A 23,616-nucleotide genomic window follows, 5' to 3' on the forward strand; every position below is an offset into this window, starting at 1 on the left:
TACCTATTTCTGAATTCTGGAAACTTCTACCATAACTGAGCTCAGGGAAAGTCACATTTGTTACCTTTTAATTGGTTCACCATTTCATTAGAGAAAGCTCAACAAGGCAAGACAAAGAAAGTTTGACCATTCCCATTAAAAAAAAAAAAAGACTTTTTCAAGGAAAATGATTAGAAATTATTAGCAACTTGTTAAATACTTGTACAACTAGCAAGGCGGCACAATAGGTCCATTTCAAATTTCAAAAATCAATCAAAACAGAAGACTGCGTGCCAGCGAGCGTGCGCCTGTGTGTAAACGTGCTCATGGGTACATGTGTACACACACACACGCATGCACGCACACTTCACCGCTCAGTATCAACTCCTCCACTCTCACCCCTCGCCCTCACGCTTCTCGCTTGTCCACATCACTGTGAGGTAGAGAAGGGTCTGGAATCTGTTAACAAGCTTCCCGGGGTGAGACAACAGACACTTTACAGGAGACAAAGCGACCCTAAGCTCGGCTGAGGTTCCGCGTGGCAGGCCTTTCCGTGAGGGCCGCTACACGAGGGCACACGGGGGCTCCAGCTGCAGCCAGGCCTCCCGGGAACCCTGACTCCCCTGAGTTACGGTCACAGAAGGCACCTTTCCACCCACAGTCAACAACTGCTAGACATGCGGTTGAAAGTTCACAAATAAATAATGTCTTCTCTCAAGTGGGAATGTGCCTGTGTGCTTACCTGAACCAATTCACTTAGCATATCTACATTTCTGAAGATGGTAAACCAGAACTCTGGAATTCCTTTTGGGTTTGGCTCTTCTGCTGCTGCTGCTTCTTTTTCCGCTATGACTGCTTTATTTTTTATGTCTCCCTAGAAAAATAAGATGCAAAATTGGATACTTATCATGAAGCAACAACTTTACAAATAACTGAATGGCTTAATAACAGACCATATTTTCAGAATCCCATGTAAACTTCTATCAAAAACCCTTGCTCTCTGAAACTGCATCTCCAAGACCACTGTGCCCATCACAGTTTCCAACGTCTCTGAGGAACAAAGCATTTAAGGCATTCCAGCCAGATGTAACTCCAGACCAAGGGGAAAAGAGCTGAAGAGCTGATACAATGCCCCCCTGACTTGGGGGGCGCTGGCTCGCTGTCCCTCCTGGGATAACCACCAGAGGGATACTCCAGGATCTCCAGCAACAAGAAACTGCCCCGCAAGCTGCACGTCCAATGATACGGAGATGTTGGGACAGAGGCGCCATGCGAACATCAGGGGGTGACGAGAAAGGCGATGTAGCCACGAGGAGGGCAGTCTTTTCTAACATCACAGGCCTGCCATGTGATTCTTAGAAGGACATGATCACAAGGGGCTTTTTAAGTTAACAGGGGCAGGTTTTCCTCGCACAGTGAAGAACTGATGCACAACTATATTGATCCACAGGCATGGCTTCAACTACGCCAGATTCTACATGTTTTTAGAAGATCAGAAAGATGTATAGCTACCAAAACTAACATACACTTAAAAAAACAAAAACAAAACAACCCCAGAAGTTGATACCATAGGGTAGAAAAGCCACTCCCAAGTGTACAATCAGGCCAACAAAGTCCACCTTGTCGTTTTGGGACTTTCCGTGGCACTGGAATGATACCCATCACCAAAAAAAAGGCTGCAAGCAGGTGATGGACAGGGCACATCACCAAAAGGACCACTTACCAATGTAAAGTGGTGAGATGCACTGGGGCTACTTCACTGTCACTGCTGGTCCCCGAGCAGGATGGCACGGATGTTTCCAGTATGCTCTCCCCACCACCGCCCACCCTCTAGTATCTGCCCTTCTACAGACACAGCTGTGCTCTCCTTGAGGGTTTTTGCTTTCTCTCGACTAAGACTTTTTCTGATGTTTTAATCTCCACTCCCCTGATGCCTTATCTCACTGTACCACTGTGCAGAGGTGCCACAGATGGCTGAAAAAGGGGACTGTGTCTGGCTCACCACATTAACTAACAGAACCAAGCTGTCCAGTTTCACTGTCATAAAGAAATCTAAACATCCTAAGGCTGAAGCCGCACCTACTGTTAGGAGCTCTTTTCTTTGTAAAAGAAAACCACCAGATTTCTTTTTTTTCCCCACCAGCCGCACTGCACGGGGTATCAGTTCCCCAGACCAGGGATTTAACCCAGGCCACAGCAGTGAAAGTGCAAAATCCTAACCACTAGATCACCACCCCAAACCATCTTATTTCTAACAGCATTGAAACAGAACACAAGTGGCGCTCATTAAAAAAAACTTACGGCCAATTTGTCCTCCTCTTCGTTCTCACTGTGCCATTCGGATTCTGCGTCTGTCGGCTCCGCGTCACCAGTGATGAATTCCCTTCTCTAAGTAAAAACGAGATCTTCTTACCGTTACACTCAGTTACTCAGAAACTTGAGAGTAAAGACAGTGAAATTGTAAATAATGTGTATAAAAAGACTGAAAACTGGATGCTTTCATAGCTTAAGCTTCTAAGTTTTGGGGCTTAAAGAATAACATACGGGGAAACATTCAAGATGGCAGAGGAGTAAGACGCGGAGATCACCTTCCTCTCCACAAAGACATCAAAAATACATCTACATATGGAACAACTCCTACAGAACACCTACTGAACGCTGGCAGAAGACCTCAGATTTCCCAAAAGGCAAGAAACTCCCCACGTACCTGGGTAGGGCAAAAGAAAAAAGGAAAAACAAAGACAAAAGAATAGGGACGGGACCTGCACCTCGGGGAGGGAGCCGTGAAGGAGGAAAGGTTTCCACACACTAGGAAGCCCCTTCGCGGGCGGAGACTGCGGGTGGCGGAGGGGGGAAGCTTCAGAGCCATGGAGGAGAGCGCAGCCACAGGGGTGCGGAGGGCAAAGCGGGGAGATTCCCTGCACAGAGGATCAGTGCCGACCAGCACTCACAAGCCCAAGAGGCTTGCCTGCTCACCGCCGGACGGGTGGGGGCTCCGGTCAGAGCGCAGGGAGAGGACTGGGGTTGGCTGCGTGAACACAGCCTGCAGGGGGCTAGTGCACCACAGCTAGCCGGGAGGGAGTCCGAGAAAAAGTCTGGACCTGCCTAAGAGGCAAGAAACCATTGTTTCGGGGTGCGCGAGGAGAGGGGATTCAGGGCACTGCCTAAGCGAGCTCCAGAGACGGCTGCGAGCCGCAGCTATCTGCGCGAACCCCAGAGACGGGCATGGGACGCAAAGGCTGCTGCTGCCACCAAGAAGCCTGTGTGCAAGCACAGGTCACTATCCACACCGTCCCTCCCGGGAGCCTGTGCAGCCCGCCACTGTCAGGGTCCTGCGATCCAGGGACAACTTCCCCGGAAGAACACACGGTGTGCCTCAGGCTATTGTAATGTCACCTCATATTCCGTATCCCTCCCTCTCCCCAGCCTGAGTGAGCCAGAGCCCCCTAATCAGCTGCTCCTTTAGCCGTGTCCTGTATGAGCGATACGCCCTCAGGCGACCTATATGCAGAGGCGGGGCCGATACAAAGCTGAACCCCGGGAGCTGTGCGAACACAGAAGAGAAAGGGAAATCTCTCCCAGCAGCCTCAGGAGCAGCAGATTAAAGCTCCACAATCAACTTGATGTACCTGCATCTGTGGAACACCTGAACAGACAACAAATCATCCCAAAATTGAGGGGGTGGACTTTGGGAGCAACTGTACACTTGGGGTTTGCTTTCTGCATCTAATTTGTTTCTGGTTTTATGTTTATCTTAGTTTAGTATTTAGAGCTTATTATCACTGGTAGATTTGTTTATTTATTTGGTTGCTGTCTTCCTTCTTTTTTAATATATGTAGATATATATATATATATTTTTTCCTTTTTCTCCTCTTGTTAGTGTGTATGTGTGTGTGCTTCTTTGTGTGATTCTGTCTGTATAGCTTTGCTTTTACCATTTGTCCTAGGGTTCTGTCTGTCCTTTTTTTTTTTAAAGTATAGATTTTAACGCATGCTATCATTGATGGATTTGTTTTTTGGTTTGGTTGCTCTCTTCTTTCTTGTTTTCTTCTTCTTTTTAAATTACTTTAAACATTTTTTTATTTTTAATAATTTATTTTTAATTTTAATAAATCTCTCTCTCTCTCTCTCTCTCTCTCTTTCTTTTTCTTTCTTTTTTTCTCCCTTTTCTTCTGAGCCGTGTGGCTGTGAGGGTCTTGGTGCTCCAGCTGGGTGTCAGACCTGTGCCTCTGAGGTAGGAGGGTTCAGGACACTGGTCCACCAGAGACCTCACAGGCTCACGTAATATCAAACGGCGAAAGCTCTCCCAAAGATCTCCAACTCAACGCTAAGGCCCACCTCCACTCAACGACCAGCAAGCTCCAGTGCTGGACACCCCATGCCAAACAACTAGCCAGACAGGAACACAACCCCACCCATCAGCAGAGAGGCTGCCCAAAATCATACTAAGTTCACACCGCAAAACACACCACCAGACGTGGACCTGCCCACCAGAAAGACAAGATCCAGGCTCATCCAGCAGAAGACAGGCACCAGTCCCCTCCACCGCGAAGCCTACACAACGCACTGAACGAACCTTAGCCACTGGGGGCAGACACCAAAAACAACATGAACTACGAACCTGCAGCCTGCGAAAAGAAGACCCCAAACAGAGTAAGTTAAGCAAAATGAGAAGACAGAGGAATACACAGCAGATGAAGAAGGTAAAAACCCACCAGACCAAACAAATGACGAGGAAATAGCCAGTCTACCTGAAAAAAAATTCAGAGTAATGATAGTAAAAATGATCCAAAATCTTGGAAATAGAATGGGGAAAATACAAAAAATGTTTAACAGGGAACTAGAAGAACTAAAGAGCAAACAAACACTGATGAACAACACAATAAATGAAATTAAAAATTCTCTAGAAGGAATCAATAGCAGAATAACTGAGGCAGAAGAACGGATAAGTGACCTGGAAGATAAAATAGTGGAAATAACTACTGCAGAGCAGAACAAAGAAAAAAGAATGAAAAGAATTGAGGACAGTCTCAGAGACCTCTGGGACAACATTAAACGCATCAACTTTCGAATTATAGGGGTCCCAGAAGAAGAAGAGAAAAAGAACGAGACTGAGAAAATATTTGGAGAGATTATAGTTGAAAACTTCCCTAATATGGGGAAGGAAATAGTCAATCAAGTCCAGGAAGTGCAGAGTCCCATACAGGATAAACCCAAGGAGAAACACGCCAAGACACATATTAATCAAACTATCAGAAATTAAATACAAAGAAAAAATATTAAAAGCAGCAAGGGAAGAACAACAAATAACATACAAGGGAATCCCCATAAGGTTAATAGCTGATCTTTCAGCAGAAACTCTGCAAGCCAGAAGGGAGTGGCAGGACATATTTAAAGTGATGAAAGAGGAAAACCTACAACCAAGATTACTCTTCCCGGCAAGGATCTCATTCAGATTTGACAGAGAAATTAAAACCTTTACAGACAAGCAAAAGTGAAGAGAATTCAGCACCACCAAACCAGCTTTACAACAAATGCTAAAAGAACTTCTCTAGGCATGAACACAAGAGAAGGAAAAGACCTACAATAACAAACCCAAAACAATTAAGAAAATGGTAATAGGAACATACATATTGATATCTACCTTAAATGTAAATGGATTAAATGCTCCAACCAAAAGACACAGACTGGTTGAATGGGTATGAAAACAAGACCTGTATACATGCTGTCTACAAGAGACCCACTTCAGACCTAGGGACACATACAGACTGAAACTGAGGGGATGGAAAAAGATATTCCATGCAAATGGAAATCAAAAGAAAGCAGGAGTAGCAATTCTCGTATCAGACAAAATAGACTTTAAAATAAAGACTATTACAAGAGACAAAGAAGAACACTACATAATGATCAAGGGATCAATCCAAGAAGATATAACAACTGTAAATACTTATGCACCCAACACAGGAGCACCTCAATACATAAGGCAAATGCTAACAGCCATAAAGGGGAAATCGACAGTAACACAATCATCGCAGGGGACTTTAACACCTCACTTTCACCAATGGACAGAAGATCATCCAAAATGAAAATAAATAAGGAAACACAAGCTTTAAATGATACATTAAACAAGATGGACTTGATATTTATAGGACATTCCATCCAAAAACAACAGAATACACTTTCATCTCAAGTGCTCATGGAACATTCTCCAGGGTAGATCATATCTTGGGTCACAAATCAAGCCTTGGTAAATTTAAGAAAACTGAAATTATATCACGTATCTTTTCCAACCACAATGCTATGAGACTAGATATCAATTACAGGGAAAAATATGTAAAAAAAACCAAAATACATGGAGGCTAAACAATACGCTACTAAATAACCAAGAGATCACTGAAGAAATCAAAGAGGGAATAAAACAATAACTAGCAACAAATGACAATGAAAACACGACGACCCAAAACCTATGGGATGCAGCAAAAGCAGTTCTAAGAGGGAAGTTTATAGCAATAAAATCCTACCTCAAGAAACAAGAAACAGGGCTTCCCTGGTGGCACAGTGGTTGAGAGTCCGCCTGCTGATGCAGGGGACACAGGTTTGCGCCCCGGCCCGGGAAGATCCCACATGCCGCGGAGCGGCTGGGCCCGTGAGCCATGGCCGCTGAGCCTGCGCGTCCGGAGCCTGTGCTCCGCAACAGGAGAGGCCACAACAGTGAGAGGCCCGCGTACCACAAAAAAAAAAAAAAAAAAAAAGAAACAAGAAACATCTCAAATAAACAGCCAAACCTTACACCTAAAGCAATTAGACAAAGAACAAAAAACCCCCCAAAATTAGCAGAAGGAAAGAAATCATAAAGATCAGATCAGAAATAAATGAAAAAGAAATGAAGGAAACCATAGCAAAGATCAATAAAACTAAAAGCTGGTTCTCTGAGAAGATAAACAAACTTGTAAAACCATTAGCCAGACTCATCAAGAAAAAAAGGGAGAAGACTTAAATCAATAGAATTAGAAATGTAAAAGGAGAAGTAACAACTGACACTGCAGAAATACAAAGGATCATGAGAGATTACTACAAGCAACTCTATGCCAATAAAATGGACAACGTGGAAGAAATGGAAACGTTCTTAGAAAAGCACAACCTTCCGAGACTGTACCAGGATGAAATAGCAAATATAAACAGACCAATCACAAGCACTGAAATTGAAACTGTGATTTAAAATCTTCCAACAAACAAAAGCCCAGGACCAGATGGCTTCACATGCAAATTCCATCAAACATTTAGAGAAGAGCTAACACCTATCCTTCTCAAGCTCTTCCAAAATATAGCAGAGGGAGGAACACTCCCAAACTCATTCTACGAGGCCACCATAACCCTGATACCAAAACCAAACAAAGATGTCACAGAGAAAAAAAACTACAGGCCAATATCACTGATGAACATAGATGCAAAAATCCTGAACAAAATACTAGCAAACAATCCAACAGAACATTAAAAGGATCATACACCATGATCAAGTGGGGTTTATCCCAGGGATGCAAGAATTCTTCAATATATGCAAATCAATCAATGTGATAGACCATATTAACAAATTGAAGGAGAAAAACCATATGATCATCTCAATAGATGCAGAAAAAGCTTTCAACAAAATTCAACACCCACTTTTGATAAAAACTCTCCAGAAAGTAGGCATAGAGGGAACTTAACTCAACATAATAAAGGCCATGTATGACAAACCCACAGCCAACATCATTCTCAATGGTGAAAAACTGAAACCATTTCCTCCAAGATCAGGAAAAAGACAAGGTTGTCCACTCTCACCATTATTCAACATAGCTTTGGAAGTTTTAGCTACATCAAAGAAGAAAAAGAAATAAAAGGAATCCAAACTGGAAAAGAAGAAGTAAAGCTGTCACTGTTTGCAGATGACGTGATACGATACGTAGAGAATCCAAAAGATGCTACCAGGAAACTACTAGAGCTAATCAATGAATCTGGTCAAGTAGCAGGATACAAAATTAACACACAGCAATCTCTTGCATTCCTATACACTAGTGATGAAAAATCTGAAAGAGAAATTAAGGAAACACTCCCATTTACCACTGCAACAAAAAGAAGAAAATACCTAGGAATAAACCTACCAAATGAGACAAAAGACCTGTATGCAGAAAACTATAAGACGATGAAAGAAATTAAAGATGATACAAACAGATGGCGAGATATACGGTGTTCTTAGATTGGAAGAATCAACATTATTAAAATGACTATACTACCCAAAGCAATCTACAGATTCAATGCAATCCCTATCAAACTACCAATGGCGTTTTCACAGAACTAGAACAAAAAATTTCACAATTTGTATGGAAACACAAAAGACCCCAAAGAGCCAAAGCAACCTTGAGAAAGAAAAACGGAGGTGGAGGAATCAGGCTCCCTGACTTCAGACTATACTACAAAGCTACAGTAATCAAGACAGTATGGTACTGGCACAGAATCAGAAATACAGATCAATGGAACAGGATAGAAAGCCCAGAGATAAACCCACGCACCTACGGTCACCTTGTTTTTGATAAAGGAGGCAAGAATATACAATGGAGAAAAGACAGCCTCTTCAGTAAGTGGTGCTGGGAAAACTGGACAGCTACATGCAAAAGAATGAAATTAGAACACTCCCTAACACCATACACAAAAATAAACTCAAAATGGATTAAAGACCTAAATGTAAGGCCAGACACTATCAAACTCTTACAGGAAAACATAGGCAGAACACTCTACGACATCAATCATAGCAAGATCCTTTTTGACCCACCTCCTAGAGAAATGAAAATAAAAACAAAAATAAAGAAATGGGACCTAATGAAACTTAAAAGCTTTTGCACAGCAAAGGAAAACATAAACAAGATGAAAAGACAACCCTCAGAATGTGAGAAAGTATTTGCAAATGAAGCAACTGACAAAGGATTAATCTCCAAAATTTACAAGCAGTACATGCAGCTCAATATCAAAAAAAAACAGGCTTCCCTGATGGCGCAGTGGTTGAGAGTCCGCCTGCCGATGCAGGGGACATGGGTTCGTGCCCCAGTCCGGGAAGATCCCACATGCCGTGGAGCGGCTGGGCCCGTGAGCCATGGCCGCTGAGTTTGTGCTCTGCAACGGGAGAGGCCACAACAGTGAGAGGCCCGTGTACCGCAAAAAAAAAACAAACAAAAAAAACAACCCAATCCAAAAATGGGCAGAAGACCTAAATAGATATTTCTCCAAAGAAGATATACAGATTGCCAACGAACACATGAAAGGATGCTCAACATCACTAATTATTAGAGAAATGCAAATCAAAACTACAATGAGGTATCACCTCACACCAGTCAAAATGGCCATCATCAAAAAATCTACAAACAATAAATGTGGAGAAAAGGGAACCCTCTTGCACTGTTGGTGGGAATGTAAATCGATACAGCCACTATGGAGAACAGCAAGGAGCTTCCTTAAAAAACTAAAAATAGAATTACCATACGACCCAGCAATTCCACTACCGGGCATATACCCTGAGAAAACCATAATTCAAAGAGCCATGTACCACAATGTTCACTGCAGCTCTATTTACAATAGCCAGGACATGGAAGCAATATAAGTGTCCATCGACAGATGAATGGATAAAGAAGATGTGGCACATATATACAATGGAATATCACTCAGCCATAAAAAGAAACGAAATTGAGTTATTTGTAGTGAGGTGGATAGACCCAGAGTCTGTCATACAGAGTGAAGTAAGTCAGAAAGAGAAAAACAAATACCGTACACTAACACATATATATGGAATCTAAAAAAAAAATGGTTCCGAAGAACCTAGGGGCAGGACAGAAATAAAGACGCAGACATAGAGAATGGAGTTGAGGACACTGCGAGGGGGAAGGGTAAGCTGGGACGACGTGAGAGTGTGGCATGGACATATATACATTATGAAATGTAAAACAGATAGCTAGTGGGAAGCAGCCGCATAGCACATGGAGATCAGCTCGGTGCTTTGTGTCCACCTAGAGGGGTGGGATAGGGAGGGTGGGAGGGAGAGGCAAGAGGGAGGAGATACGGGGATATATGTATAGCTGATTCACTTTGTTATACAGCAGAAACTAACACACCATTGTAAAGCAATTATACTCCAATGAAGATGTCAAAAAAAAAAAAAAAAGAGTAACATTCAATGATTCACTGGGTACATCTGGATGTTCTGCCTGAAGAACTTTCTGAAATATACTAATTAAGTGTACTAACAGAGTCCCCTACCTTGTCAAAGAGAGGCTGGTATAACGCTGCATACTTTCTTTCCAAGTCATGAACTTCTTCATAGAACTTGGCTTCTATATGAGCACATTTCACCTGAAGCTGTTTCAGTGCGTTGATTCTTCTTTTTACTGCTTTAGGTAAACTAAAAGAGAGGGAATAAAAAATAAAACATCCATATGCCTGCAAAATAAGGCGGCATGCTTATTTTTTACTAAAATAAATTAACATTAACATAGAATTAACACCCTTACCATGAAAACGAGCTCCTAAAAATCATTAAGGACAAACACCACCTCCCCGCCCCCCCCACCAAAAGCAGGGCGGTGGCGGAGGAGGAAGCTGAAAGATAATTCACAAAAAATACAGGTAATGAAACACGGAAGAAAGGTCCAATCTCATGAAATAGCCAAAAGAATGTAAATTTAAAAGAACTGCTGTCTCTTCCTTACCAAATTGGCAATTAAAAAATAATTCCCAGGGGGGACTTCCCTGCAGTCCAGTGCTTAGGACTCTGCACTGTCACTGCTGAGGGCCTGGTTCAACCCCCGGTCGGGGAAGTAAGATCCCGCAAGCTTCGAGGTGCAGTCAAAGAAATTTTTTTAAATAAAAGAGAGAAGAAAATTTTAGAAATTCCCAGGTTTGATGAGGCTGAGGGCAGAGGCCCTCTAATTGACTCATCTTTCTTAAGGGTAAACAAGAACCTTGAAAATATTCTTTGCATCTACTTCTAAGAATTTATCCTAAGGAAATAACCAAATGTTTATGTGCTGGAGTGACCACTGATGTATTATTTGTAAAAGTGAAAGACTGGGAACAATGACAAGATGAGCAGGATTAAAACGGCCTGTCCACAACCGTGTCCTCAAGGAATACTCAGCACCACAGGACGAGCTCCTGCTGACACAGCAAGGGAAAAACCAGAGACGACAGAGACAAGGCGTGCATTCTAGTCTAGAGTCAGACAACTACCAGCTCCTTAGCCCTTTGATACTTTTTACCTTCTAAGAAACATTTTAGTTTGTATGCCTTACTTTTATAAATCAGAAGGGAAAAAACATTTTAAACCCATTAAAATCATTTGTTTAACCTGAAGTCCTGAGTCACAATCTGGAACAAAGAGCAGACTACTGCAGACTTCCCTGGTGGTGCAGTGGTTAGTTAAGACGCTGCTCTCCCAATGCAGGGGGCCCAGGTTCCATCGCTGGTCAGGAACTAGCTCCCACATGCTGCAACTAAGGAGCCCGCCTGCCGCAACTAAGACCCGGTGCAACCAAATAAATTAATTTTTTAAAAACAAGAGCAGACTCCTGGGCCCCACAAAGACCCACACTATCCCCCTTGGTGGGCCTGGGTCCTGCCCTCTGAGTCCTCCTCCACGTGGGCTGACTCCTCAAGGGCAGGGCTGGCATTAGTCTAATGGTATACAGTACCAGGCAGCTCCCAAGCACAGCACTGTTTAGAAAATACAGCCATCAAGGGGGACTGGTTCCAGAACCCTGTGAATATCAAAACCCATGGATGCCCAAGTCCCTCATATGAAATGGTATAGTGTTTGCACACTAAGCACATCCTCCCGTATACTATGTATCAGCACTAGATTGCTTACCATACCTAATACAATGTAAATGTTATGTAAATAGTTGCTGGCGTGAGGCAAATTCAAGTTTTGCTTTCTGGAACTTTCTGGAAAAGTTTTCCCCCAATATTTTTGATCCACAGTTGGTTGAATCTGCAAATCTACAACCCAGGGAACCCGTGGATACAGAGGGTCAAGTGCAGTAGAAAAGCCTTGAATCACAAAGGACCCTGTCCTGGTGTAATCATACCCACGGCAACCTCAGTTTGGACAAAGGTCCTTCACTGCAGACTGCCAACTACAGAAATCGTTCTAGAACTACTGCTAGTTAGAGAACAAGGAAAAAGCAGAGTAAGAATTTAGTAACGCTGAATACATTAACATCTGTACTTCTTTTCTACGTTAATTACACAACCTAACGTTATTTCCTAACTTTCTAATCTTCCTAATGGAGTAAAAATACAAGGACCTCTAAGCCAACTGAACCCAGATATCCTCCCCAGCCAGCCTCCAGACAGTAAGAGTAACTACACACCATTCTTCTCCCCACAACAGGCACGTCACGTACAGCATGGAACGTGGAACTAATTCTATCGCACAAAACCTTGTTCCCCTCCCCCATTTCCTCTCAGTGAATGCTGCCCACCCCATTCACCCAGTTTCTGAAGCCAGAAACTAGAAAGCACCACTTACACTCAGCTCTCCTACCTGCACCCAGCATCACCACACCCCACCTTCCCCACTAGGTCACCCCCCGGAAGAACCCTCTCTACGGGCAGAGCAGACCCCAAGCGTGCCCCCTCTGTGCCCCCTTGTCCCCAGCCCCGCGTGGGCCAGCCAGTGTGTGTGCGGGGTGACTCTCTGAGACGCAGCCGTGCACTGACCGGAGGAGGGAAGCCCGGAGCAGCTGAGGCCCCGAGACGAGCAGTCCAAGGGCCTGGAGGGTGGGCATCCTTACGGTGTTCACTGTGCAGTACAACAAAGACACAGACCTCGTCCAAATAAGCCACGTTTCGCTGTTGCAGGCTCACATAGGTGAGCCGGGCAGGACTGGGTCTCTTAGCGAACCAGGAGCCACCGTGAAGAGAAAGCACTGCCCCCATCTGCCTGCACCTCCGCCCCCTGCTGACGCCCCAGTCCGCCTGCTCACGGGACCTGTGAAGGCCTCTCACCCTGCAGGCTGGCACCGTACACTCGCCCATAACTTGACACACCGCACCACCCTGGCCCTCACAGGCCTGTAGCCTCTACCAGGCTCTGACCCCTGCAGTCACCTTCGGGACCCCAGAGCCTGGCTCTCAGCAGGCAAGGTCTACTGAATGAAAAACATACTTATTCCTAGTCTAAGGAACCAGGAGAGGTTTATTCTTTGTCTCTTAAAGTTGCGTCGTCTCCCTCGCAGCATACTTACGTCTCGATGTAGCTCGAAGGAGTGTGGGAGACACTGTCAAGTCGTTCCTGTAAAGCTGCCAAAACTTGAGGATTCTGCATCACCTGGTCTGCGAGCTTTTCTATCAAGAGTTAAAAAGAAACAACATCTGTTTCAAAAACATTTACTTGTAAAGGCATTCGATCCTCCGTGTTAATCACTGAGGGGATGGTTACAAACACACCGGGGTACCTGGAGAGTTCTGCTCCTCACCTCAGCGGCACAAGCCCCAGTCCCCTCCGAGGTCCGAGGACACTGTCACTTGCTAAGTTCAGGCAGTCTACCTCCCTTCCGGAAGCCGAGGACGGGGACAAGGTGCCCGTGGCTCAGGAAATCAGCGCGCACTTGTGCCCCAACTCAGGAAAGCGCGACTCCCACCAGCTCCCTGGGGGCATCAGACCTTCCAGGAGCTCTCTGCCTCCACCTTCACCCACCCTGCCCTCCTGCCCAAACCCGCCTCCTCCCAGGAGCCCCCGCCCCTCTGCCCTGCGACCTCGACATCTCACACACACTGTACCGACTCCTGAAGAACAAACACGACGCTGAGAGGGAGGTCAGCTGTGCCACACACTGGTTCACACCTGGCTCGCGGCACAGGCTCTGTGTTGAAAAGATTCCCTCTCAGCGACACTGTCTGGAAACCCAAACTTAGGGCCCTCACCCGACTCAAAAGGCAGCGCAGACCTAGAGTTCTCCCCCACCTTTTGTAAGACAGTGATGCGGGCAAGCTGAATACAACGTGTATGCGCTCAATCTTACCTTTTAACTACAATCCCAATCATTAACATGAAGCACCGTGTATGTGTATAAAACATATGTAACTGTGTATATGCAAAACTGTATGTAAATACTAAACATATACACAAACACACATCGCTAGTTCTGGCCACTGAAAGGTCTAGAAATAATGGCAGATGGGATTTATATTTTGGTTTTTAAATCTCTGTCCCAACTAAAAGATACAGGCCTCCTTGCATAAATGTAGATTCCAGGTCTGGGGAAAGGAAAGTTCAAGGGAAAATGGACCATCGCCTATGCCACAAAGCTACAGAGAACTCAAAATGGACGGGGACGCAGCAAAAGGACACAGAAGCCAGCTTACAGGGACCCCATTGGCAAATGGGACAATCTGCACACAAAAAAGAATAACGATGGACAGTGAGGGAAGATGGGGGAGTAGAAGTACGTGCGCTCACTCCCTCCTGCGAGGACACCAGAATCACAACTAACTGCTGAACAATGATCGACAGGAAGACGCTGGAACTCACCAAAAAGACACCCCACATCCAAAGACAAAGGAGAAGCCACTATGAGATGGTAGGAGGGGTGCAATCACAGTAAAATCAAATCCCGTAACTGCTGGGTGGGTGACTCACAAACTGGAGAACACTTATACCACAGAAGTCCACCCACTGGAGGGAAGGTTCTGAGCCCCACGTCAGGCTTCCCAACCTGGGGATCCAGCAAGGGAAGGAGGAGTTCCTAGAGAATCAGACTTTGAAGGCTAGCGGGATTTGATTACAGGACTCTGACAGGACTGGGGGAAACAGAGACTCCACTCTTGGAGGGCACACACAAAGTAGTGTGCCCATCGGGACCCAGGGGAAGGAGCAGTGACCCCAGGGGAGACTGAACCAGACCTACCTGCTAGTGTTGGAGGGTCTCCTGCAGAGGTGGGGGATGGCTGTGGCTCACCAGGGGGACAAGGACACTGGCAGTAGAAGTTCTGGGAAGTACTCCTTGGGGTGAGCCCTCCCAGAGTCCACCATTAGCCCCACCAAAGAGCCTGGGTAGGCTCCAGTGTTGGGTCGCCTGAGGCCAAACAACCAACAGGAGGGAACCCAGCCCAACCCATCAGTAAACAAGCGGATTAACTGAGTTCTGCCCACCAGAGCAACACCCAGCTCTACCCACCACCAGTCCCTCCCATCAGGAAACTGGCACAAGCCTCTTAGATAGCCTCATCCACCAGAGGGCAGACAGCAGAAGCAAGAAGAACTACAATCCTGCAGCCTGTGGAACAAAAACCACATTCACAGAAAGACAGACAAGATGAAAAGGCAGAGGGCTATGTACCAGATGAAGGAACAAGATAAAACCCCAGAAAAACAACTAAATGAAGTGGAGATAGGCAACCTTCCAGAAGAAGAATTCAGAATAATGATAGCGAAGATGATCCAGGACCTCGGAAAAAGAATGGAGGCAAAGATGGAGGAGATGCAAGAAATGTTTAACAAAGATCTAGAACGATTAAAGAACAGAGATGAACAACACCATAACTGAAATGAAAAATACACTAGAAGGAATCAACAGCAGAATAACTGAGGCAGAAGAACAGAGAAGTGACCTGGAAGACAGAATGGTGGAATTCACTGCTGCGGAACAGAATAAAGAAAAAAGAATGAAAAGAATGAAGACAGCCTAAGAGACCTCTGGGGCAACATTAAACGCAACAGCATTCGCATTATAGGGGTCCCAGAAGGAGAAGAGAGACAGAAAGCACCCGAGAAAGTATTTGAAGAGATTATAGTCGAAAACTTCCCGAACATGGGAAAGGAAACAGCCACCGAAGTCCAGGAAGCACAGAGGGTCCCATACAGGATAAACCCAAGGAGAAATATGCCGAGACACACGGTAATCAAACTGGTAAAAATTAAAGACAAAAAAAATTGACTGAAAGCAGCAAGGGAAAAACGACAAATAACATACAACGAAACTCCCATAAGATTAACAGCTGATTTCTCAGCAGAAACTCTACAAGCCAGAAGGGGGTGGCATGATATATTTAAAGTGATGAAAGGGAAGAACCTACAACCAAGATTACTCTACCCCACAAGGATCTCACTCAGATTTGATAGAGAAATCAAAGGTTTTACAGACAAGCAAAAGCTAAGAGAATTCAGTACCACCAAACCAGCTCTACAACAATTGCTAAAGGAACTTCTCTAAGTGGGAAACACAAGAGAAGAAGAGGACCTACAAAAACAAACCCAAGACAATTAAGAAAATGGTAATAAGAACATACATATCGATAATTATCTTAAACGTGAATGGATTAAATGCTCCAACCAAAAGACACAGGCTCGCTGAATAGATACAAAAACAAGACCCATATATATGCTGTCTACAAGAGACCCACTTCAGACCCAGGGACACATACAGACTGAAAGCGAGGGAATGGAAAAAGATATTCCATGCAAACAGAAATCAAAAGAAAGCTGGAGTAGCAATACTCATATCAGATAAAACAGACTTTAAAATAAAGAATGTTACAAGAGACAAGGAAGGACACTACATAATGATCAAGGGATTAATCCAAGATGAAGATATAACAATTATATATGCACCTAACACAGGAGCACCTCAATACATAAGGCAACTGCTAACAGCTATAAAAGAGGAAGTCGACAGTAACACAATAGTGGGGGAATTTAACACCTCACTTACACCAATGGACAGATCATCCAAACAGAAAATTAGTAAGTAAACACAAGCTTTAAACAACACAATAGACCAGATAGATTTTTTTTTTTTTTTGCGTTACACGGGCCTCTCACTGTTGTGGCCTCTCCCGTTGCGGAGCACAGGCTCCAGACGCGCAGGCTCAGCGGCCATGGCTCACAGGCCCAGCTGCTCTGCGGCATGTGGGAGCTTCCCGGACCGGGGCACAAACCCGTGTCCCCTGCATCGGCAGGCGGACTCTCAACCACTGCGCCACCAGAGAAGCCCGACCAGATAGATTTAATTGATATTTATAGGACATTCCATCCAAACACAGCAGATTACACTTTCTTCTCAAGTGCTCATGGAATATTCTCCAGGACAGATCACATCTTAGGTCACAAATCAAACCTCAGTAAATTTAAGAAAATAGAAATCACATCAAGCATCTTTTCTGACCACAACACTATGAGATTAGAAATCAATTCCAGGGGAAAAAACGTAAAAAACACAAACACATGGAGGCTAAACAATACGTTACTAAATAACCAAGAGATCACTGAAGAAATCAAAGAGGAAATTAAAAAATACCAAGAGACAAATGGCAATGAAAACATGACAATCCAAAACCTATGGGATGCAGCAAAAGCAGTTCTAAGAGGGAAGTTTATAGCTATACAAGCCTACCTCAAGAAACAAGAAACATCTCAAATAAACAATCTAACCTCACACCTAAAGGAACCAGAGAAAGAAGAACAAACAAAACCCAAAGTTAGCAGAAGGAAAGAAATCATAAAGATCAGAGCAGAAATAAATGAAATAGAAATATAGAAAACAATAGCAAAGATCAATAAAACTAAAAGCTGGTTCTTTGAGAAGATAAAAAAAATTGGTAAACCATTAGCCAGACTCATCAAGAAAAAGAGGGAGAGTACTCAAATCAATAAAATTAGAAATGAAAAAGGAGAAGTTACAACAGACACCACAGAAATACAAAGCATCCTAAGAGACTACTACAAGCAACCCTATGCCAATAAAATGGACAACCTGGAAGAGATGGACAAATCCTTAGAGAGGTATAACCTTCCAAGACTGAACCAGGAAGAAATAGAAAATATGAACGGACCAATCACAAGTAATGAAATTGAAACTGTGATTAAAAATCTTCCAACAAACAAAAGTTCAGGACCAGATGGCTTCACGGGTGAATTCTATCAAACATTTAGAGAAGAGCTAACACCCATCCTTCTCAAACTCTTCCAAAAAACTGCAGAGGAAGGAACACGCCCAAACTCAATCTATGAGACCATCACCGTCACCCTGATACCAAAAACAGACAAAGATACTATAAAAAAAGAAAATTACAGACCAATATCACTGATGCATATAGATGGAAAAATCCTCAACAATATACTAGCAAACAGAATCCAACAACACATTAAAAGGATCATACACCATGATCAAGTGGGATTTATCCCAGGGAAGCGAGGATTCTTCAATATAAGCAAATCAATCAATGTGATACACCACATTAACAAACTGAAGAATAAAAACCATTATGATCATCTCAATAGATGCAGAAAAAGCTTTTGACAAAATTCAACACCATTTATGATAAAAGCTCTCCAGAAAGTGGGCAGAGAGGGAACCTACCTCAACATAATAAAGGCCATGTATGACAAATCCACAGCAAACATCATTCTCAATGGTGAAAAACTGAAAGCATTTCCTCTAAGATCAGGAACAAGACAAGGATGTCCACTCTCACCACTATTATTCAACATAGTTTTGGAAGTCCTAGCCACGGCAATCAGAGAAGAAAAAGAAATAAAAGGAATTCAAATTGGAAAAGAAGAAGTCAAACTGTCACTGTTTGCAGGTGACATGATCCTATACATAGAGAACCTTAAAGATGCCACCAGAAAACTACTAGAGCTAATCAATGAATTTGGTAAAGTAGCAGGATACAAAATTAACGTACAGAAATCTCTTGCATTCCTATACACTAATGATGAAAAATCTGAAAGAGAAATTAAGGAAACACTCCCACTTACCACTGCAACAAAAAGAAGAAAATACCTAGGAATAAACCTACCCAGGGGGACAAAAGACCTGTATGCACAAAACTATAAGACACTGATGAAAGAAATTAAAGGTGATACCAACAGATGGAGAGATATACCATGTTCTTGGATTGGAAGAATCAATACTGTGAAAATGACTATACTTCCCAAAGCAATCTACGGATTCAGTGTAATCCCTATCAAATTACCAATGGCATTTTTTACGGAACTGGAACAAAAAATCTTAAAATTTGTATGGAGACACAAAAGACCCCAAAGAGCCAAAGCAGTTTTCAGGGGAAAAAAAGGAGCTGGAGGAATCAAACTCCTTGATTTTAGACTATACTACAAAGCTACAGTAATCAAGACAATATGGTACTGGCACAAAAACAGAAACACAGATCAACGGAACAAGATAGAAAGCCCAGAGGTAAACCCATGCACCTATGGTCAACTAATCTATGACAAAGGAGGCAAGAATATACAATGGAGAAAAGACAGTCTCTTCAATAAGTGGTGCTGGGAAAACCGGACAGCTACATGTAAAAGAATGAAATTAGAATACCCCCTAACACCATACACACAAATAAACTCAAAATGGGTTAGAGACCTAAATGTAAGACCAGACACTATAAAACTCTTAGAAACATAGGAAGAACACTCTGACATAAATCACAGCAAGATCTTTTTCGATCCACTATTAACAAATGGGACCTAATGAAACTTAAAAGCTTTTGCTCAGCAAAGGAAACCATACACAAGACGAAAAGACAACCCTCAGAATGGGAGAAAATACTCGCAAACGAATCAATGGACAAAGGATTAATCTCCAAAATATATAAACAGGTCATGCAGCTCAATATTAAAAAAACAAAGAACCCAATCCAAAAATGGGCAGAAGACCTAAATAGACATTTCTCCAAAGAAAACATACAGATGGCCAAGAAGCACATGAAAAGCTGCTCAACATCACTAATTATTAGAGAAATGCAAATCAAAACTACAATGAGGTATCACCTCACACCAGTTAGAATGGGCATCATCAGAAAATCTACAAACAAATGCTGGACAGGGTGTAGAGAAAAGGGAACCCTCTTGCACTGTTGGTGGGGATGTAAATCGATACAGCCACTATGGAGAACAGTATGGAGGTTCCTTAAAAAACTAAAAATAGAATTACCATATGACCCAGCAATCCCAGTACTGGGCATATACCCAGAGAAAACCATAATTCAAAAAGACACATGCACCCCAGTGTTTGCTGCAGCACTATTTACAGTAGCCAGGACATGGAAGCAACCTAAGTGTCCATCGACAGATGAATGGATATAGAAGATGTGGTACATATATACAATGGAGCATTACTCAGCCATAAAAAGGAACGAAATTGGGTCATTTGTAGAGATGTGGATGGATCTAGAGACTGTCATACAGAGTGAAGTCAGGAAGAGAAAAACAAATACTGTATATTAACAAATATATGTGGAACGTAGAAAAATGGTACAGATTAACTGGTTTGCAGGGCAGAAATTGAGACACAGATGTAGAGAACAAACGTATGGACACCAAGGGGGGAAGCGGCGGGGAGTGGGGCTGGTGGTGTGATGAATTGGGCGATTGGGATTGACATGTATACACTGATGTTTATAAAATGGATGACTAATAAGAACCTGCTGTATAAAATAATTAATTTATTAAAAAAAGAATAATGATGGCAAATGATTAAACACTGAATAAAAAGCTAATCCATGAGTCTATAGTAACATTAAAATGGGGTAGCGGGGGAATAGGGAAGTATTTCTTTAATAGATGTTAATATGTTAGATTGATAGGATTAGAAAAACACCCTTTGGTGACCACCAACGTCATCACGCATTCAGCAAGGATCATCAGTGGTGCCCGAATCCCTACGTAAGAGTCTTACGGAGAACAGGATTCCCGCAGGGTGCCCAACAGCTTCTTTACTCCAAGGACCCTAAGGGCAGAGACCGGCAGACACTGTCTTCACCACGTCAGCACTCTCGGGAGCCCCATCACAGGCCTAACTGCATTCCACTCCATCAGGTCGCCTATGTGCTCGTCTTGCCAAGACATCTACCCTGAATCTAGTGAGGAGAAAACCACGAGACCCATCCAGAGCATTCTACAAGACAGCTGGAGCACACAGCCTGCTGATGTGTCCCTGCGAGGAAGGGTAAAAAAGGTGGGGAGATAACTCTAGAATAAAGGGGACAGAACTAAACGTGATATGTGATCCTCGGCCAGCTCTGGATTTGAGTGTGGGGTATGGAGGTAAAAGAAATGCTGAGAAAACCAGGAGAATATGAACATGACTGTACATTAGCTAATAGTATTGGACCGACATTAAATTTCTTGGTTGTGGTAATGGCACTGTGGTTATGAGACTTTATCCTAGTTTTTAGGAAATTTATACTAAATTGTTTTAGGAAGAAAAAGCCAGAATATCCACAACTTGCTTTCAAACAGTTCAGAGGGAAAAACAAGCATAGATAAATACTTGAAAACGGAGGAAAGGGCCTTCCCTGGAGGCGCAACGGTTGAGAATCCGCCTGCCAATGCAGGGGACATGGGTTCGAGCCCTGGTCCAGGAAGATCCTATATGCCATGGAACAACTAAGCCCGCGCACCACAGCTACTGAGCATGCGCTCTAGAGCCCGTGCTCCGCAACAAGAGAAGCCACCGCAATGAGAAGCCTGCGCACTGCAACGAAGAGCAGCCCCCGCTTGCTGCAACTAGAGAAAGCCCGTGCACAGCAACGAAGACCCGACGCAGCCAAAAATAAATAAATAAATGTATTAAAAAAAAAAAAGAAAATGGAGGAAAAGTAATATATCTATGAATTTATGATCATATCAAAATAATATGATATCTGGGACGTGCTTCAGAATAATCACGGGAAGAGAAGTAAAGGCACAGGTGAAAAAAGCCTGAGCGCCTGGTAATCAGCGCTAACAGCGAGAGACGGCAGGTAGAGGTGCACTGTGCTATTCACTTGATTTCCGAGGTTTGAGTAGGAGCCTCCCTGCTCTGCACGCAAACTCTCCAACGGTTCACTTTCCCATGTGCAGCGAACTGACCTGTATTACTTGCATTTTTAGCAGCTTCCAAGGAATCTGAAGGAACCCCATCTGAAAAACTAAAACAATATATTTAAAAAGTATTACTCTAAAAAAAGTTTCACAGATAAATACCACAATGGTGTTTTTCTTATTTAACACATTAAGAGGTGTCTCCACAGTAACTTCAGATTTGAGCAGAAGACAACTACAGACACACACGTGTTACCTATGAAATACTTTCCTCACCGTTATTAAAAAAAACCACCTTGCCAAGCTGTTAGGACAGTGCCCACAGTGGTTCTGTGGGACAGCCACACAAAGTCTCTAAAAACATAAAGGTTTTTAGTATCAATATATGACACACTTTTCACATCTAAAGCAAGTTCTTTATGGGCTCAAAAACACAGAGGGAAAAAAAGAGCCATCACCTGGAGCACCTAATGATGTTTACAGAAATAAGGCTTGCCTCTTGCTCACCAACTAAAATTTAAACTCCAATAAACAAAGTCCATTTTGGCTTACCTGTTATCTGCCATCTGAATGTTTTTATCTCCTACAAATTAAAAAAGAATTAACATTACTAAAAATTCACAGACAAAAAAATTTTCAAATGTACTCTTTTCACAGTGATTTTCAGTGGGGGATGAGGACCTCGTAAGGAGGGGCAAGAGGGACTGCTCTGGGGTGATGGAAATGTCAAGACCTTGAATGGGGTACTGGTTACTTGCATACACACACTTGTGAAAACTCATCAAATGAAAAACTTATACGTCTTTCAGTGCAAGCACATTTACTCATAAAAAATTTCTCTTGTTGGCACTAAAATGACCAGACTTCAGAATAAAGACAATTCATCAATTTTAACTTGCCTTATGTCTATAGTAAGTTTCAGAAACAGGAACATTTATTTATGCTAGACCAATTATTTTAGAGCAATTCAAAGAATTTACTGGTGCTCACATTGCCTTTCAAACCCTAACTCAGAATGATTTTAAAATTTTGTTTATTCTGTGTGTTCTACTACTTCTACACTGAAGATGCAGTACTTGTGTAAAAACATCATGTAATACACTCAATTATGATCCCACTTTTACAAGAGACATATAAAAAAAGATTATCTCCGGATTAGGTGACTTTCTACCTATAAATATTAAAGGTGGGTTCTAAGACATTTATGACTTAAACAGAACTTGATATTAGTACAATTTCAAAGCCCTATCTAAATGCAGAGCTAAAAACAGTCAGGCTTGGAGATCACATTTCCTTAGTCCTAGATGTCGTAAATCCACTTCAGATGCCCCTCTGAGGGGTGGTTTCAAGCTGACAACTGGTCGATGACTCATTCTTAGGTATCTGAGCAAAGCCCAGGCCCCTTCATCACTGCTTCAGGGTCAAAGAGAACAATAACGCTTCAGTTAGGAAATACAGCTCCAAATGGAATGTATGAACTACGATTGTTTTAAGTGCATCTTTCTTAGGTAATTCTATTTCAAAATAAAACATTGTAAGTACTTTAAAAATTCGAAACACTACATAAATGTTACATTATCTTTTTCAAAAAGCTAAATGATTTAAGGAAACAAATGAAAATCAGGAGAGGAAAAACCCTCCAACGGTCCCCATCACCTTCTGCTGAGTCCAAAGTCACTCCACACAGAAACCCGAATTCCTACACCTCCCAGCTTAGCTCCTCCGCAATCTGCTGCATCCATACAGCCGCACCCGGGCTATTCCCAAGCTTTATCTTTTTTTTTTTTAAATAA

General features: G+C 43.0%; 1 protein-coding gene across 6 annotated transcripts in view; it reads right to left on the reverse strand.

Annotated features, from left to right (window-relative positions):
* Positions 1-23,616, reverse strand: part of NAP1L4 (nucleosome assembly protein 1 like 4) — a 63,742-nt gene that overhangs the window by 22,066 nt on the left and 18,060 nt on the right. For all 6 annotated transcript variants that reach the window (XM_079928629.1, XM_079928630.1, XM_079928632.1 and 3 more), the window contains exons 2-7: positions 22,376-22,406; positions 21,872-21,930; positions 13,251-13,350; positions 10,264-10,405; positions 2,281-2,367; positions 722-853 (exon numbers count right to left, since the gene is read on the reverse strand). In XM_079928629.1, the coding sequence (XP_079784755.1) occupies positions 722-853; positions 2,281-2,367; positions 10,264-10,405; positions 13,251-13,350; positions 21,872-21,930; positions 22,376-22,406 (551 nt within the window). The remainder of the gene's footprint in view (positions 1-721; positions 854-2,280; positions 2,368-10,263; positions 10,406-13,250; positions 13,351-21,871; positions 21,931-22,375; positions 22,407-23,616) is intronic.

Source organism: Stenella coeruleoalba, assembly GCF_951394435.1.
Source record: "Stenella coeruleoalba genome assembly, chromosome: 8".
Classification (NCBI taxonomy): domain Eukaryota; kingdom Metazoa; phylum Chordata; class Mammalia; order Artiodactyla; family Delphinidae; genus Stenella; species Stenella coeruleoalba.